We start from the raw sequence: 19490 nt of genomic DNA, 5'->3' as shown, positions 1-19490 counted from the left end.
TTTGTGTAGATATTTTCATTATTTTAAACTTGTTTTTTTTTTTTCAAAGTCTATTTACATTTACATCATCGTGGGTTTTTTGTTTACTTTATTTAGGATAAATTTTAAAGTAAAATTATTTATTAAATTAACACTTAATTTGACGCTCACTTAGATTAAATTCGATCTTAATTAATTAATATTAATTAACTAATCGTATAAAGACTATTGCTTATTTTCTTGTTTATCTTTTTCATTTTTTTTTTGGCACATAGGCTTGACCCAGCTACAACTTAAAATACTGCATAGTTTTCTTTTCTTAATTGATTTTTTTTAAATTAATTAGTGGATTTAATTAATATAGCTCACATTTAATTAGGGTTGATAATGGGTCTCTATAAAATGTTTTAGCCCTCATCGCGCACTGTCAAACGCCTTCGAGGAAGTTAGTTTCGTCACAGGGGAGAGTTTTTAGTTTACAAAAAAACGAATTTGATATTGCTGTGAATTGATTCGTTTTCGAACTTAATGTTATTTACAATTTATTACTTATTTGGCTTTTATTTCTTTTAACTTTCAACTTCTCCGCACAATATGTACCAGTCTCTAATCAGTGATTTATTTAATTCTCCCTAGAATATTTAATTATATTTCTGTATTACTTGATGTTATTGGGTTAATTGATCAATTTGAAGTTTAGATATTGGCTAAAAAGTGTCGTTAAAATTAAAACCAAGCTCAGAGAAAACTATTTTGTAATTTACATTTTATTAGGTACGTATTCAAGGGAGAATTAAATATATTCACTGCATCTTCTACAAGTCAGGGTTTGTTTTTTTAAACACTGCATTTTTAGTTCGAAATTTTGGGGGATCGGGGTCAATATCATATAATATTTAAATGTTTTCGCGTTAGGTTTGTTCTTAAATATTATTTTTTTATATATATAAATATTACACACTATAACACTTTAATTTCCTCCTCCTCTTCCGAATTTCCGGAGTCTTCGTAGTCCGTTTGACCCCCGTTTAACCCCGGGTCAGAGTGTCCGGGTAACCCCGGTCTTAATCCTCCTCCCCCCATATCAGGGTTGATGCCTGGACTACCAGGTCGACGATGATGTTGTAAAAGCTGTAATTGCCTCTGTTGTATGTGAGACACTAAATGATGCGTCGCTGATTTGTCTAAAATTGTCGTGGGTCCTCCGTTGCTGGTTGGAGGGTTGCTATTGACTCCCACGTCACTTAGGTCAGGGTTAGGGTTGTTTTTGTTCGGTAGAGTTTGTTCGCGATTGCCACCTGATGACAGGAGCTCGCGCTCTTTGGAATTGCGCCATTTCATACGACGATTTTGGAACCATATTTTGACCTGCAAAATAAATATGAAATTGTTTTTATTTATAATCAGGTCAAGAACCATTTATTTTTCTTAAAAAATTCTTAAATTTTTTTAGTAGTAAGCCGCTGAAAGACCATAATTTAAAGTATATTAAAACTTATATTTCCCTTAAGTTTTCACCATAAGTCCTCGTTTAAAACAGTCCTGTACCGTTATTGGCTTAGATTTAGTCCTGTAAAATTCAATAGCTCTTGAAAGCGTAGTGTATCCAGTGTTCTTGTAGGTTATAATCATTCTTAACCTCTTGGGGGGACTCTCTATATCTCTCTTTCGTTTCGCGCCATAAGACCACGATGAATACTCGTGAATACGCGAGTCAAGACTCGAGAGTGAGTGTTAATGTCTTAAAGCTCGCGCGATTAAGCAAATAAGCGCGAGAGAACCTTTCCCGCCATATTTCGGCCGGAAAAGGCGCCGAAACCCTCCCGGTCCTCGTGTCTCTGACCAGCGTGCTAGAAATGCAGCCAGAGTTTATATCGACGACAATAATTGGTCGAGCAAACCGTATATATTCTCTTAAGGCTGCGCCAGCCGCTTTAGAGTGCCTTTCCCGCGTCCTTACCAGACTCATATGATCCCTATCGGGCAAAACTTGGGCTCCTTTTCCAAGCTAACCCTAACCAAAAGGGGTGTTATAAGTTCGCATTACTCGGTATTAGAAATCATATATATATTTTATGTCAAAAGGAAGTTACTGTTAAGTGTGTATTCATAGTACCAGATCATATTAGAGTATCAATGGTTTTTCATAAAAAAGGGTAGTATATGACCGAAGCTCAGTGCGAGATACGGACGATTTTGAATCGGAATATGTATTTTTTATGACACCGTTCACAAGTGATGATTAGAGTGTTTTACGGAAGGGCTCGTTAGAGAAACACTTCAATCGTAACTTAATTGTTTAGAGTGAACTTAATTAGGGAAAAATGTCATAGATGTTACATTTTCGACTCAAAATCGCTAATAGAACAAATTATGATTCGTTCCTAACACCTCTATTGGAACACCCAGTAGAACATATTATACAAGGAACGACACCAAAAGGCTCCGAGCTACCGAAAATTGCCTCTTGATGCCAAATCTAATTTGCTATTTCAATTACGTTACGACCATTTTACACTAAACTTTGTTCCTTTCGTAGTAAACCCTTAGATTAACAAGGAAGAATACGCTCTATTGCACTTTAGTTATGGTATAAGGGCTATAAACTATATTTCTCAGGGGGGGGGGGGTTATATTCATTTAATTCGCTTTACTACAGACCTTAAAACGTAACGTGGCAAATCCAGCTGACATCCATAGCTTCCAGTGGCCCCTGAATATTCTGCTACTGATTTGAAATTTAAGGGAGTGTGTGTGCGTGAGAAAGTATATGAGAGAGAGAGAGAGGAAATTGCGAGATATTTTAGCCGGAAGGAATCGAGGAAACAAGTGAAGTTATTCCGTTATAATTTGCACCTCCTTCGCCGCTTCCTCTCTCACACCCATAAACTTTCGTATTAATAATATAAATGAGTAGAAATATTATTATTATACTCCTTATGAGCTGGGGGTACATAAGGGGCGCACGCTGTTTATTTTTATTTCTCCTAGGCTAACTTTAACCCCTTCACTCTCTCTCTCTCACTCTCTGATTTGCTTGCTTAGCTTTTGAAAAGTTCCGAGCCCGCCTCATAAACGTTTATTATGCCTAGATCGCCTTTATTGCAAATCCCCCTCACTCTCCCCATCACGCCATCGAGTTTATTTCAAGCACAAATTAGGAAGGAATTTGGTACATTTTTCAGCTCGGTTTGTTTTGGGGAATTTTACAAGGAAAGTGGTTTGGTTTGTTAGCTCAACTTAGTTGTGAAATTATTTTTATTAATTTTGTACCGGGGCTTTGTTCATATCTACATCCGTTATTCATGGAATTAAGATCTCAAAGTGATTAATGAATATTGGGCAATGTGTGATGCGCTTTTATGGAGGCTGCGCATATAAAGCGAAGGATGGTTAAGCGTGGAGTGAAAATAGGTACAGTGTGGGAATTAGGCTTCAATGAACTTTACTGTTGTTTAATAAATGTTTTGATGGCATATTAACAGCATTATGGGCCCACGTGCAATGTGGTCCAATGGGCACTATATTAAAATAACTATATGGATCATGGGGGCCCCCTCAAGGACTATATGTTTGTGAGGCCCCTGGGCCAGTGCCCATCTATAGGCCCAATGGATAAGACGGCCCTGGCTTTTGTTTAATCGTGAAGTTTAAAAATCAACAAATTGCGATTGAACATAATAACTGCGATAAATTCAAAACTATAGATTTAACCCTTTCCATCCCATAATGCACTAGAAGCTCAGTAAAACTTGGAACCCACTATACCTTTAATGGAGGATACGGAAAAAAGAAGGAAAACAACATTAGGCAATATCCCATGCAAGAAAGTGTTATTCTTGCGCTCTTTTTGGCATTCTAAACATAGTAAACCCTATATATATAAAGCCGTTATCCTGGGCAGGCCCAAATGGTTTTAAGCCCAAATATGCGCGAAGCAAAGGCCACGCAGAAAGAAAGAGAGAGAGAGAGAGAGAGAGAGAGAGAGAGAGAGAGAGAGAGAGAGAGAGAGAGAGAGAGAGAGAGAGAGAGAGAGAGAGAGAGAGAGAGAGAGAGAATGTACACGCGGAAGAGAGGAGACCAAATGTTACCCCTGAGTGAATATTAGGAATTCTAAAAACTACACCCCCTCAAGCCCTCACTCACTCTCTCGTTCCCGCCATTACTGTAGTAGTGTTTGACGATGCATACGTTTAGGCTTTATATTCCATAGAGTTGTATTTGGTGGGGAAAGGTAGTGGGGTAGGGGACTTCAAACATACAGTGCCGGCTGTGTTTTTTTTCTTTCTTTCTTATACTCTTACCATGGGGCCGATTTTTAGTCTAGCCATCCAAAACACGTGACGTTCTAACCCCTAACCCCCTCCCGTTTGTAACTCCACTCATATCTAGAGAAGGAGGTTACACCTCCTAGAAAAAGGGCCTACTAAATGAAAAACTATCCTATGTATACCAACGCGAGGGGGTCTTTCTCGAGAAGAAAAAAAAATGGGAGCCCATCACCGGGGTATAGCTGGGGGCCCCCCTATACACTACTAAACATTGAGTTTGGGCAGTGAACGTATATATGAGGGCACTAGCAACAGCCTACTGTAAGTGGATTCACTAATACCTACCTACCTACCAACCTTCAATTTTCCTAAGCCTCGGTTTCTATATATATATGGTGTTTGGTATGATATAGTTTTTGCTTGACGAGATATAAGTGCTGATGGTATATTTTGATGAAGTATATTGGTGGTCCATAATTTGTAGTGACAATCTTAATGATTTGATGTGTTGTTGTTGTTGTTGTGAAAAATTTAGTTCTACCTTACCTAAAGTAAGTTTGTTTTTCTGAGTAATTAACTGCAATCTCAGTGCTAATTAATTGTGCTTAATTTATCTTTTATTAAGGCCGAAATTTGAGTCGCTCATGTTAATCGTAACGTTCAGTGTAGTGATAATAATATAAAATATTTAGAAGAAATGGTAGTTCCATAACGTTGTATTTTAAAGGATATTTCAAATTATAATATAAACTGAGTGTACGCGTCAAAGAACATGTGGTCTACAACAATTAACTCACACATGTGGATTTAAACATATCAACGTTTTTGTATCTTTATTTAGAAGTGCACTTACGCTGGTAAAGCAAAGCTAATAACTCCACATGGGAGGATATATTTCCTCGTTTTAGGGGACAACGTTTGGGAGCCCGTATCTCCTTATGACCTTCTGTTCTTCTTTAAATTGAACATTATCACACGTTCATAGCTGTAAGGCGACGCGCCATCTTGTAAGTTTTTGCCCCTCTTTTGATCTCTATTCACGTGTGGGTATACCCGGGTGGAGAGGGGGGGTGTAGAGGGGATATCTTTGGAACTGAATATCGTGAATAGAAATGACGTCACAGCTGTGACCAATCAACGTTTGTGGTGTGTATGAAGCGAGAGAAAGAGAGAAGATGGGGTGGAGAATTTTGCCCCCCCCTCTTCCCCTCACTCAATGCACGCGCCCGGAATGGATAGAAGCACCGCGGCCATGCTACTATTTTCCAGGCTTACAGACGTTTTCATATATTGATTTAGACTTATAATCCGAAAACAAATAAACTTATCATCGAGTTAAATTCGGTTCTTGAAGAAAGCAACCCCTTAGATTGCACTAGATTCCACTTTGTTTCTATGAAATACTTGAAAAATGCCCTCGATTCGGAACTGATGGATTTATTCAATGATTAAAGCCGTTTTAATTATTATAAGATGTCATTTAACGATTTCCCTTCAGTGCAAAGTTGTTAAGGCGATTACTAAACGTATTTCTAGAGCAAACAGTCAAGACGTGGTTGTTCAATGTTTACTTTGCGCCAGGAAGTAGTAGTAACTTATCTGGTCGCCGTTTTTCAAGATGGCCGCGGATTACAAAAGGGTTCCTTAGCTATCATCTTCCATCTTCCTCACAATTTAGTTTCAGAATTGTAGATCAATTTGAGCCAAGATACAAGGATCATCAGTCTGGGAGAAAAAAGAATGTATTTGAAACTCTAATTTGTCTACGAATTATTCCCAAAACGTATATATACACAGCCTTCCATATAAACCCGCACTTTTCTGGGTGAAAAAATATGATATTTATTCCAAAGATCTCTGCTCTGGGGGTGTTCGGCTTCTTTTCTTTTGCGTTGGTAAGGTCCTCTATATGTTTTATATATCAGAATATGGGTTTTGTTTTATTTTCTTCTTTTTTTTTCTCACGCCTTTTTTTCCCGCCATTCCGCGAATAAGCGCGAAAGATATTGGTCTTGGAGGACCGTTGTTGTTACGTTACAACACTAGCTGAGAATTCGATAAAGATAAAAAGGGGCTCTTCGATTTTTGGGGCCGGTTAAAGGTCATTTGGATTTCTCCCGCGTTAGATGTCTTGTTTTCGATAATATAAAAGCAAATATGTATCTACAATTGTGATTTGGGGGTATTTTTTGTCCCCAGTGCGGTTTTGGTTAGCTTATTCGCTCTAAATTTAACTATGATTAAATTCATATAAATAATTTTTCGATATAAAAAAATATTTTTAAGTGAAATTTACCCTAAATGTTTGCTTTTCCCTGAACATTGGTGTGCTGCGGGTTAAACATTTCTACAGGGGTTGTATTGAAAAAGCATTATGATATTTGCCCCTGAATGCGCGCTTTTTCTATATGCTTCAGTGTGTAGCGTGTGAAACATTTCTGCAGGGGTTGTATTGAAAAAGCATTATGAAATTTGCCCCTAAATGTGAGCTTACATAAACATACTTGAAAAAAAATAATACTATACCCAATTTAAATTAACATATCACCTCTGATACTAAACTAATAATTAGTTCAATATTTTTTTCCTATTGTTAAAATATGTAAAAATTAAAGAGGTTATGAAATTGAATATTGGTTCCTTCCAATTAGAACGAAAAAAAAAATTATATTAAGAGGAAGCCAGCTTAATCTGCCTGTCTGTTAGTAACGCTCAGACGTCTTGAATCTTGCAGAACACATGATGACTATTAGTAATAGCGTAATAACTTCTGATTAATTAAGGAAGCCATGTACCATTTGCGTGATCAGGGAGGGTCTAACTAATAATTAGTTAGGTTAAGAAATTGAATATTCAAAATATAACCAATAATTAGCGGAATTAAGAAATGTTTGGAAGCTTTTGAAATTCCTTCTCACAAAATTAAACTAAACTAATACAAGCCCCTTTTGCCTTATTCGAAAACTCTACTTATTGGCTGGGCCTTTCTGTAAATTGAAGTCGTCCTGCACTCGTTTGGTAATAACGCTAGATTTACCCGAATCAACATCGGTATTAGTTCATATATATATAATTAAGAGCTCTCTCTAGAAGAGGCTTTCTAACCTTTTCTCTCTTCCTCTACCCCATCATCCCTGGCGATACGACCCCGACTCTAATAAGACGCGAAAATGTAAATATGGCTCCTTGCACCCTTAGCCAATTATACTACCTCGCCTCCTTATTCCAATACATCCTCTATATATTGTACGCCAACACCTAAAGTTCAATCATATATATATATCTTACCGGCATTATTATTCGGAAGTGGATTAGCCACGAAGTTTGTTTGTTTAAAAAAAAGTGTATTTTGCCATTATATTTAAATTTTAAATCCCAGATTTTCTTTTTAAATTGTCTTAGGTCAAATCGAGAGGGTAATCTGTTTAAGTGTTATGATTTGACGATCTCGTGGATGGCACGTAGCTTTAATTTCTTATGTAATATTAAAACTCTCCCTGGGATTTTCCTGAATCCTGAAATGTTTTGCCAAATTTTTATAATTCACTGGAAATTTCTGGTTTTCAGTGACCTTTTTATTTTTTAGTCACGTTTCCACGAATTTTCTCTGATAGTTCAGCTTATATATTGATTTAAAATTCCCGGATTTTCCAGGAGTTTTGCGTGAATTTAAGGATTGTTGCTTAGACTTCAGCCATTGAGGAGAAATACTTATTTGAACATCGACTTTCCGAAAATCGTTTCTCATTATATTTTCTCTTGAATTCTATGCCAATTTCTAAATATATATTTGATCTTATATTTCAAAGCAATATTTTCTTTAAAAGGAGTAGAAGACAATTAAAATTTTATTGCAAAACTCCGCCCTCCCCCTAACGGATGTTTAAAGTAGTTTCGAATTCGATCCTTTTTCAGTGATCATTCTGTAATCACTCGATAATTTCGGTTGTAATTTACCTCTGTGATTATATATATATTCTCGTTATACTATATTCGATTTGTGGAGCTCCCCTTATAGCTTGTAAGTTTCCCCCGTTTGCCAATTATTAAGGAAAGGGGGATGGGGTTGGGGGGGGGAAGATGGAAGGTGTTGGATAATATGTACTAAGCCTCGCGCCCCCATCATTTATATTCGCGGGATCGCGATTCTCTAGCTGTGCTCCTGATGTTAATAAATGTTAGGCGTTAGAGACTCATTAATTGTAGGCAATTTTCGGTTGGGGTTCAGTGCGCGGCCCGTTTTAAACGCGGGGGGAGGGGGGTTGGCCAGGGAATACCCCGGGCTTAGATAGTGCCTTAACACGTTCCAATATGGCGCCAAAAGCTTTAGATATAAATGGAGTCTGTTTAAGGGATAGTAAGCTAGTGTTTAAGTTCAACTATATCTTGACATACGTGATTCTAATTGAAATATTCGTTATTTTACTAGGAAAAACAATTAAGGAAAATTTCTTAAATCTAAGATGTTTCGAAAAACAGAATTGCTGCGTGCGTGGACCCTCCCCTATCTTTTGATTGGGTGATGACGTCTTAACGGTGTGGTTTTCTTCAAGATGTCGCCAAAGATTGTATCTACCGTCAGTTTTAAGGTATCTTAAAGATAACTTTCTTTTTGCAAATTTTAATGAACGACTAACCCTTTACGTTTTCTACTGTTTAGTGAGAGTGTAAGCGTACTGTTTCGCTTTATAAAGTGTTTTCGGTATAGAGTCTTAAACTCTATAAGGGGGTTTGAGTTTTATGGGGGGAAAGGGTTGGTTTAATATGATTGGTTCGTTACTGTTACAGTTTTGAGAAATTATCTTATAATCTTTGTATATCGTAGCATTTAGAGTACCAACAACCAGAACCCATGTAAGACCTGAGAACGTTCAAATAAAGAATTGCGCTGTATGTCCATAACGTGATCTCGGGCTCTTCCCCTAATGCTTCGCTGTGATATTGGCATCATAGAGGATATGCAATAAAGGAGTGGTCAGTTGTTGTATTCAGTTCTCGTTAAATTTTTTTTGGAGCTAGTTCCGGCACTCGGTTTCTTGGTAGACGCGTGGTTACCTTTGTCTAAATATCACTCCCCGCTTCCATAGAGGGTATAACAGTAAAGCAGACGACATTTTTGAACCAATAATGATATGTCTTGTACAGAAGGTAATCAGCCAGTGGGAAAACAAAACGGAAATTAATAGTAAACATTTCGCGAGGTATTCCCTTACTTTAAAGTGTCTACTCTTCTGTTGTTTATTCTCTCTGCTGGCATGCATATGCAATGAAGAAATATTGCCTCGTGGTTATTTATACAACGTTCTTAGCTTTTACATTTATTCTTGGTACCACAATTTAAATTAAGGTGGCCTTATTTCAAAATTATAAAATTCAAAATCTTAAATAGTCAAGTACTTACTTGTGAATCCTTTAATCCTAGTTTCTCCGCTAGTTTTTTCCTATCTGGTTTACTGATGTATTTTTGAACTTGAAACCTCTTTTCTAGTCCTTGTCTTTGGGCGTCCGAGAAAACCGCCCTTCTCATCATACCCCTCCTGGGTTTGCCCCTGGCCGCCGCTGCCCATGGGAAGGTGGCCGGTAATGGAAAGGCGATTCCGGTACCGTGGTGACCACCGGGACCTCCGTGTAACGGGTGATGATGATGAGGACCGTGGAGACCATTAACCATCAGACCTCCGTGTGGCGCGCCGCCTTGACCTGGAACAAACAGGCGGACGCAAAGGGTCAGTTGAAATTTATGGTTTTTAAGCATGCTTTTTCAATTACCATTTTGGTCTAGTTGAATTTGTTCTAAGTTGTAGAGGCAAAACCGTCTATCTATATGTGTTAGATTTAATTTTTAATTTTTTTTTTTTTTGGTTTTTTTTTTCAAATTTTGGGTTTATTTAATTAATTTTAATTGGGTATGTAAGATTAGATGGTTTTGCTCTAATTGTGTAGGCAATAGTGTATGATATATAGCGCTCGGCTTTGTGATATTGGTAAGTAAGCAAATCTAAAAGTTGGTGGTGTAAGACAGCATTTTTGAGATAACTTACGCACTCGGTAGGGTTTCTATGAAATTTTAAATTTACTATGGGATAGGTTTTAATAATGCTTGGATCGAAATGTAGTTGGTCAAGACTTTTTGAAGAATCTTCAAAACATCTTGAAATAACATTTGGAAAACCTTTCAAAGTATCTTGATTTAACATTTGGGAAAACATTGAAATATCTTGATTTAACATTTGGGAAAACATTGAAATATCTTGATTTAACATTTGGGAAAACATTGAAATATCTTGATTTAACATTTGGGAAAACATTGAAATATCTTGATTTAACATTTGGGAAAACATTGAAATATCTTGATTTAACATTTGGGAAAACATTGAAATATCTTGATTTAACATTTGGGAAAACATTGAAATATCTCGATTTAACATTTGGGAAAACATTGAAATATCTCGATTTAACATTTGGGAAAACATTGAAATATCTCGATTTAACATTTGGGAAAACATTGAAATATCTCGATTTAACATTTGGGAAAACATTGAAATATCTCGATTTAACATTTGGGAAAACATTGAAATATCTCGATTTAACATTTGGGAAAACATTGAAATATCTCGACTTAACATTTGGGAAAACATTGAAATATCTCGATTTAACATTTGGGAAAACATTGAAATATCTCGATTTAACATTTGGGAAAACATTGAAATATCTTGATTTAACATTTGGGAAAACATTGAAATATCTTGATTTAACATTGGGAAAACATTGAAATATCTTGAAATAACGTTTGGAAAACCTTTGAAATATTGTAGCTAAAGCCTTTGAAATATGAAAACCTTCAAATTGAATCATTTGAAAAAGAAATATCACCGCAATATTGAGAATCATCGTGATTTAAACTACCTATATATATAGTTTAAGAATCACGAGGCAGCTAAAGTATAGAGAGGTAGGCAGACTATAATAATACCCTTCAATAAAAGTATATTGCTCCATAAGGCCTAGCTGGTCTCAACAGAACATAACCTTATTCTCGAAGGCGAACCCCCCAAAAATAACAAACTAGAACCTTTTATGTCTCCCATAAGGATCATGGACCGGGCCCCCAGGAAAGGTCGACCGGCCTTTATTGAAATAGGGGTCCCTTCATTTTGAATGCGGCGTTAACAGGGATTATGGGTCTCCATGGATTTATACTAAATCGGACGCGGTTAGGCTTAAGCCCATAGAGAAAGAGAGAGAAAAAAATCTCCCATTGGCTGTCAGAAAGGTCTTTAAACGCTCCCCGTTCTCTCTTTTGAATGTCTCAATTAAATGGCCTTTTAGCGAAACGAAAAACGGAGATTTTTCTTGACAAAATACTGTAGGGGGATTTAGAAAAAGCCCTATTTTAATCCGGTTATGGGTTAGGTTAAGGATACGTTTAAGGCACAAATTTCCACGTTTTCGGGGCTATGTATTCTTTTCTTGTGTTGTTATCGTAAGCCCAGTACGTACATTCGGAGCTACAAACGTTTTTTTTTTTTTTTTTTTCGAGGTTTTTCAAATTATAATCTCCTTCCTTGGACGGGAAATGTTCGTATTGGGAATGGGATATACTATACTAAATTGTGTATGATATTTTAAATGCTATATACCCGCGGTTTTAGCCTATTTAATAACGTTTTTATAACGGATTTGTGTAGAAATATTACGGGGGTATTTATATATTAAATGGCAGATTTATTTTTCCTCTCGAATTAGTTATCATTATGGGTGGAGGTTTTTTTGGTTCAATTTTCATCCAAATTGATCTAACAAAATTAATGAATTTGGCCTATTACACCTTGGTTTTATGTTCCCTAATTTCTATGCAATTACCAATTAGTTTCGTTAATATTGACGTATTAGATCTTCTGAAATCTACTGAAATTGTTTAATTTCTGAAATTAAACACGTAAAGTTCTACTACATCTTTAGTTATTTTTGAAGATTTTTTTAAGGTCCTAGTATCCTTTAATATAACCAAAATTAACTATTAATTTGAAAAATAAGTTCAAAATTTCAAATATGCGAGATGGCTGCAAGTTTACCCCAAAACTAAACATAAATTTCAAAATTTTCTCCTTAGTAATAGGAAAACTATAATCAAATTTATGGGCCCCGCAAGTTATAATACCGTAAATGTATTATATAACGCGCCCTTAGTATAATATAAATATAATATTAAAAGCTTAATTCCCATCCCAACATTACGGATAGACGCGCGCGAACTTTCCTTTCAAAAATATTAGGACAAGTCCCATAACAAAAGATTTTATGACGCGATGCACATTCTACGGATAACTTCTGGGACCCCGCGAGGAAAATATTTCGGATAAATATTTTTAAAACGTCCCCAAACTATGGGCCCCAAAACGGTTAAGTTATAATATAAGACCAACCGTTTGCCTATATATAATTTTCTACTCCATAAATTTGGAATTAACTATTATTAGATTATCAAGCCCCATAAACCTGTTTCGGACGCCGAACCAGGATAACTATAGTGGGAACCACCCTTATAGTTATATCGAAAGCAAAATTAGTGAAAAATTTACGAGTCTTCAAAATGGGGGTCCGGCCCGGACGCTCGAATCAACCGGCCGTGAAACGCGGTATAACTTTGGGTACGCGCGGGTATACGTCAAAAACGTAAACGTATGCCACCTAGTGAGCGGGGTGAAAGATGCCCATGGGTCAATGAGTTTCAAACTTGGACCTTGGAGAAGGGAAGTTTCATACTGGAGTGGTAGAGTTGGAGGTCTTCCGTTACTGCTTTTTTCAAGGTTGGGCATCGTTGAGTCACGTGTAAATAGAATAATCAGATGGCACCTAAAAATTATGCCTCACCTTAAACCTTGGTACTCTGGGTAAATTTTGCGGCCATGTATGGGAGGGCTCTCTCGTGGTAGCGCATGCTACTCCAGTATATTTTCTCCTCCAAGGATGGGCCATGCGTGTGGTGTGGTGCTCTTTTTGAGCCGAGCAAATACTTTTTGTGGGACCCCATTGCTGTTAGGACTATATTTACAGATTCTCCGTCTGTGTTGACAGCTTTATTGGCTTCTATTGTAAGAAACACCGTTCTGTTAAGGCTTTTTGGAGTGAAATCAAATATGGCTCATTTTAAAGCGGTTCTCTATTATAAATGGTCTGAATTCATCCAGGAATAGAGGGTAGCTTTTTTCCCATTTTATTCGAAAGAGTGTTTGAAATTATTTATATTTCAAATTGGAACCAATCCAATATTAAACAAGATACAATCGATTAAGGGCAAATCATGGCGTAATGTGTTGTGTAGAGTGGAATTTAGTTAGCTGTATTATTTTAGAGTTAACATACTAAGCCTTGGTTATTAACAAATGATACCATTTTGTTTTATTTACTGCTCTAGAGCTTTTGAGCTACCCTTTTTTTATAGATAGTGTGCTTGCAAGTGTTGCCAGTCATTTGTGAGTGCGTGATTCAACCGCTATCTACAACGAACTGAAAAACTTGTAATCCTATTCGATTCAGTTTCCTAATCTGAGATTTTCTCACAAATTACTGGCAGCCCTGAACCGCAATTAAAGTTAAGAAATGTAAATGTAGGATGCCACCAAATGAAACGAATTGTTTTTAAACGCTATACATTCACCTCGAATCATTACACTAATATTTGCCATGTATGACCTTTATTGCACCCTATATACCAAAAAACCCCTCTCAAAGTAACGCGTTATTCGAACCGCTAGCCGGCGTTTTTCCCATGCACCATCCCTGGAAAAAAAAGCGTAATAAAACATACTCAATCCGAAAACGAGTATAGTTACTATATAGAGTTGCCAAAAAATTTGCGCCCTAAATAAACAAATTAAGAGGCGCAGAGGTATAACGTCACTCGCAGACTATGCCCCTAGAAAAACCTTTAAATAAGGACCCTTTTAAGGGCCCTAAGAGCCTGAGGGGTACTAGAAGGGGGATGGAGAAATATAATATCCCCTCAATTTTCCAGAAATAAATTAAACCGAGATTATCCGTCCAGTGTCCAGCACTGCAGCTGCAAATAAATATGGGATAGTAGTAGAAGTTTACCATGCAATATTCTCCGTTTTAGTGGAAATCACGTGTTTGCTGACCCCCGGATCTAAAGGTCGTAATGAAAAGTTTTATTATCAGAGCACAGACAAAACCTTTTCATCGACACCTCATTTAACCTAATCAAATGAGAAGAGGTACAGTACGTCAGCCAGAAATTAAAATCACGTGTTTCGATGGTATGTTGACCCTGTGACCCCGAGGTTAAAAAATAACAAAAAAAATTAGAGTAACCGCAGCTTTCCATCGACACGTCATTTTTGTCCAAATAAGAGATTCCTTTCAAGAGGCTTTTCTTTTTGGTAACTTCAGTTTGTTAATTTATTTCTGGTTCAATGTATTGAATGCTTACCCCTGACGAGTCGACTAGGGGCAAATGGGGGCAAGATTGCGGAGCACTTTCTGATGGATTTAAATAATTTTTTGTTACGAGATTAAAGTTACAAGTCTATATTCTTCTCGTTGGGTTCTCGGGGTTACAAAATGGGTCTTAAACGTTTCTCTTGTTATGTATTTGAACCTTCGACTCCGGTGGTCCCATGGTCACGTGCGTTTTCTAAATGGAAGAAGCGTTTAGCTATATATGGTCTAACTCTTTTATGTTTGTTTAGCGAAATGCTTCAACGTTTTTCACGCGCGGCTGTATTTGGATTTCAATTCCACTTTTTCCAACATTCGACGTATAGGTCTTTATTTTCATTCTGTTTGCTACTTATTTTGTGTTTATGAAAATACTTGAGGTATTTCAAATATTTCCAAGGGATGCGATGGATTTCTTTTTTTTTTGTTAACCTTTAGGTGTTTATTCTTTTCAATGCACCTGCATACCTATTTTTGTTAGGTCATTATTAGGATGGAGGGATATGCATTTATATACGATTGATCCAAAAATTTCATCAAAATCCCTATTGGATTTAACATTACAAGTATTTTGAAGTCCTTTATAAGTTATATTATTTTTATTTTTTTAATTTGAAATCGAGTAGAAAATAATGAATATTTTAAATTGAAATCCTGATTAACTAATAATCAACGCCCATGCCCGACTATCTCTACCTACAAGGTTGAAAATTTGCAGGGACGTAACTTTTAAGTAGTAGGCGCAGGCGCACACTAAGAAAGATTTTTTTCCAATTTTAAAAAATGGTGACCAGTAATGTAATAAAATTTCTATTATGAAATATTGGCCGCGCGTTTCAACCGATTTCACTAATATTTGGTAGAGTGGTTGGGTATACCACCTATAGAGGGAGCCCTTTTTGGGTTCAATTTGCCGCCTAGCATATCCCTTTTAGCTAACAATAAGGTCTTTATTAAAACGGGACAAACACCTTCAATATTGATAAGTAAAATGAATATATTCATGATTTAATTTGACAAAAAATTTCTTTTTCAACTTACGATAATCGCCGGCTGCCGCCGCGGCGGCCGCTGCGGCGACAGCGGCTGTTAAATATGGCGACCTGCATGACGTCACCATTGACTGTAAGGCGCATGTCTCCATGAAAGATCTGGGCACTGGTTTGGCCACCCCCGTTTGGTACGTGAATGTTGGCATACATCCCCCTGTAATCCAAAAAAAAATAAAAAATAAAACTTCATTAATAACTCTCGGTACAAGTCATAAAAAGATGGCGGAATACTCCCTTTCCGGTATACACATTCAAACCCTCTCATTATTGATAAAGATCTACAAATTGGTCTTGGAAGATGTTCTCTTCCTTTAACTAGTCATGTAACTCGAAACCAATTACTCGCAAGTTGCAAAAGAATAATGTACGCGATAGTTTTGAACAATTTAAGCGTGGTTTTCACGGGTCCGAATATATATTATTACAGCAAAATATCGCTTTCCCGTAGCTAAATTATACGCTTTTCGCAACCAACGGCAAGGAATTTTTTCACGCTACTGCTTTGATATTGGCACACGCGGAACAGTTTTATTGTGGTTAAAATTAACATGGCCCTAATTGAAGGCTGACCAATCGTCTGCTTTGTTGAACTCTAGAAATATTCAACGTAGTCTGCTACACCATTGGTGGAATAAACAGTATATTATTCTGTCTAGAGTTTACATTGCATGAAAACCAACCTTTACAGTACGCCAACTCCTAGAGTTAATATAACTTAATATATATCGAATGCAATTAAGGCTTTTTTATTTTTTTTTATGAAGTAAGAGAAAGATTTTTTTTTGTTGTTTAAGAAACACACCTTAAAAGAAGGGGGTTGGAAATATTTCAAGTGTGTGGGATGGGTTCGTTTTAATGTCTCGTAAATGTAAAGCTACACGATCTTGAGCTTAAGTCGAAAGGGTTTTAAGTTCGGAGGAAATTATATTCAAATAATTCTGAAACCAATCAATATTTACATAGTTCATTAAGAATATCATTGGAATAGGTTCTAATAACTAATTGTTAGAACTTTGCAGACGCTCGCGAACATTCTCCTCGATGTTAAAAATATATTTATCAACTATGTTTATTGTTATTAACAGTTAAAACTGTTAGGAAGCAAGGTTATGAAAATCTGATTTTCAAAGTTTCTAAAAGATAGGGAGTTACTACATTATGCCTCCAAAGGGCGCCAGTTTTTCTTATGCGGTATTTTGACAAATTGTTGGCACGTGATTTAAGCGCGGGTAAAAAGCGCGCGCGCGTGTGTGCCCCGCCCCTTTTGGCGCAAATCGCGCAACTCGAGAATGAATGTTTCTTTTTGCCCTCTCAGCTTTTAATTTCTCACGAAAGTAGATGGGTATTTTTTTGTCTGTTTTAAACTAGCCTACAGATCGTGTTGTAATTATTTCTGCGATTGTTTTTCAAAGGGTACAGTGTACCCATAAATCTGGGTTCAAAAGGTTATCATCGATGAACGGATAATCTTTATTTTGGACTATATCCGCGCTGTTTCCACACCAAAAAATGACTGCATTTGTACGTGGTTTTCCAAGTGAAGACACCCTCCTTTAATTTAGGCGTTTATTCATTCCTGGTTTGCTTTTTTACGTAATTTTTTTAACGATTAATCTAGTTGTCCGAAATGGGCAAATGGTCAGTGGGCGAAATTATGAAATAGTCTCGGAGACCACCGCGATGGCGAATTTAAAACTGGACCTCTTCTTAAAAAGATCTTTTCATTTCGGACCAGTTTTGTCTATATTGTTTCGAATTTTTTTAATTTAAAGTCCAAATTTGCAAGGAAAATATATTATAAACAGTCGCATCATTGTCCTTAATTTGTAGATAAAAGCGTGAAACTTCATCTATGGTTCAGATATTTGAGGCATTTTTATACACAACCATCTTAGCAACGTTTAAATTCACTTAAAAAATTTTAAAAACAGAAATATCGGTAATATCATATTAATAATCAATTCCTGCTTGATACCTTTGAAAAAATTGTAAATTTCTTTTTTATCCTGTTTGTTATGGATACTAAATCACACGATAAACTTTTAAACCGGCGATAAAATATAAGAAAACCGCAAAATTTATTATATTAAACGGGGTACCTATGAAGTATACCGATTTCAAGCTCCAGGGCAAAATATTATATTATCTATGCCTTGTTTTTTATCTACGTCTGTGAAATCACAACGTAGATTTTAGGTCGAATGCGCGGATAAGTTTAGTGTGTAACTGATTAAGAAAATACGCTCTACCAGCTCGAAAACTCTGCCTTCCGTTTCGCATTTTGACGTCTGCGCTGTAGGCGTTTTGGTTGTGAGAGTGGGCATAAGACCAATCTATTAATTCGAGAAGATGATTATGCAAACACCACAGGGGGCTGCTCTCTTGGGTTATTTCCCTCGCGCCAAGAAGCGCCGCTAGAGGCAGCGCGAGTTGGCTAGCTTCCCGCTTGTATAGTGAACTCGGGCTACGTCTGGTGTCGCCCCTTCTTATTTGTATTCTGTCCATAATTAAATCAAAATCTCTACGAGGTGGTATTTGTTTATAGAGAGAGGTACACGCTAACGCACGTAGTTGTAATATTACGTAATCGTAATGTTTCTTGTTTTATTATTTTGGCAAGAAAAATATGACTGTAAATTACAAGTTAGGGAATAGGTACTTTCGTGTAAAAAGCGGGCCGACTACGTGTGCGGTATCACTAAAAACAATATTACAATATAACTAATGGATAATATCAAAAAAGTGCTATAAATTTTATCTCCAGTACAAATTGCTACTTTTTCCAACTACATAACTTTTAAAATAATTTTTATGTACTCTGTTTCATTTCGGAGCATGCGTTATTGCGTTCTACATCGTGCTTAGATTTAATAAGATGAGTTGTTAGGTCGAATCTATCAGGTAAAATTTGGAAACATTATTGGAGACTATAGCGGGAAACAACAGCACTTGCTGACTGTCCGGATAATGTTTGTTACTGTCCGGATAATGTTTGTTACTGTCCGGATAATGTTTGTTACTTTTCGTAATGAATGATTTAAGCCCAAGAAAATTTTACCTAGAATCTTTTTCTTTAATTTTTTTTCTTATTCCTGTTTCTTTTAAATAAACAGGGTGTCTTTCGAAGATTTGTCAGAAATTAAGGGAGTTGCTGTTCTTTGGGCGATTTTGAGTTTAAAATGTTTTATGACATTTTGCCATAAGGGCCACTGTTTTCGAGTTAAGATTGTCCATAGTATTTTATGGATGACAACTTAAATTTAATTAATAATTTGAAAGACAATGATTTCTAATTTAATTAAGGGGTCATCCCTAAAACACTCAAATCATAACCCTAAGACAGTGCACGCCCTTATTAGAGCAAAATATCATTGAAGTTACATTTTTGACTCAAAGTCGCTCAAAGAACTGCAACTCTCTTAATTTCTGACGGACCTCGTGCATGGTTTAGGTTGTTGGAAACGTAAGCAGGGACATTCGGGAAAACCCTTTGAAGAGTTGGGAAATTTTACGTTATGTTCCTGTATGCATTTCAGAGTATGGATGCAACTTTTATAAACCTACAGATTTTACGGAACAAAATATCACTGCGCGTATAGGATTGTATGGTAATTAGATGTATCTTTAAACATAATCCATAGGAACCAAATCACGGACCGGACCGGAGCGCCCGCGCGCCACAAATTACCCCTTTTGCCAAAAATGCTAACTGTTAGATTAGCATAAC

General features: G+C 36.5%; 1 protein-coding gene and 1 long non-coding RNA gene across 3 annotated transcripts in view; one reads left to right on the top strand and one right to left on the bottom strand.

The window, feature by feature from the left end:
- The window catches only part of LOC149623810 (uncharacterized), a 35959-nt gene continuing 16469 nt past the window's right edge, over positions 1–19490 (bottom strand). Inside the window, exons 2-5 of one of the 2 annotated variants that reach the window (XM_089853055.1) lie at positions 15753–15917; positions 10020–10070; positions 9652–9950; positions 1–1347 (exon numbers count right to left, since the gene is read on the bottom strand). In XM_089853055.1, the coding sequence (XP_089709181.1) occupies positions 940–1347; positions 9652–9950; positions 10020–10070; positions 15753–15917 (923 nt within the window). In that variant the 3' untranslated portion in view covers positions 1–939. The remainder of the gene's footprint in view (positions 1348–9651; positions 9951–10019; positions 10071–15752; positions 15918–19490) is intronic. The other variant, XM_089853056.1, reaches the window with a different exon arrangement.
- Positions 8513–19490, top strand: part of LOC149623795 (uncharacterized) — a 58681-nt gene continuing 47703 nt past the window's right edge. Inside the window, exons 1-2 of the long non-coding RNA XR_016374885.1 lie at positions 8513–8839; positions 9739–9976. This is a non-coding gene — a long non-coding RNA (uncharacterized LOC149623795). The remainder of the gene's footprint in view (positions 8840–9738; positions 9977–19490) is intronic.

This window comes from Phalangium opilio, unplaced genomic scaffold (assembly GCF_054372755.1).
Source record: "Phalangium opilio isolate 3A_F unplaced genomic scaffold, DU_Popi_V2 ptg000113l_1, whole genome shotgun sequence".
In the NCBI taxonomy this organism is placed as follows: Eukaryota; Metazoa; Arthropoda; class Arachnida; order Opiliones; family Phalangiidae; genus Phalangium; species Phalangium opilio.
The sequence above is the reverse complement of the archived record's forward strand: the minus strand, read 5'-3'. Positions and strand labels throughout refer to the sequence as shown.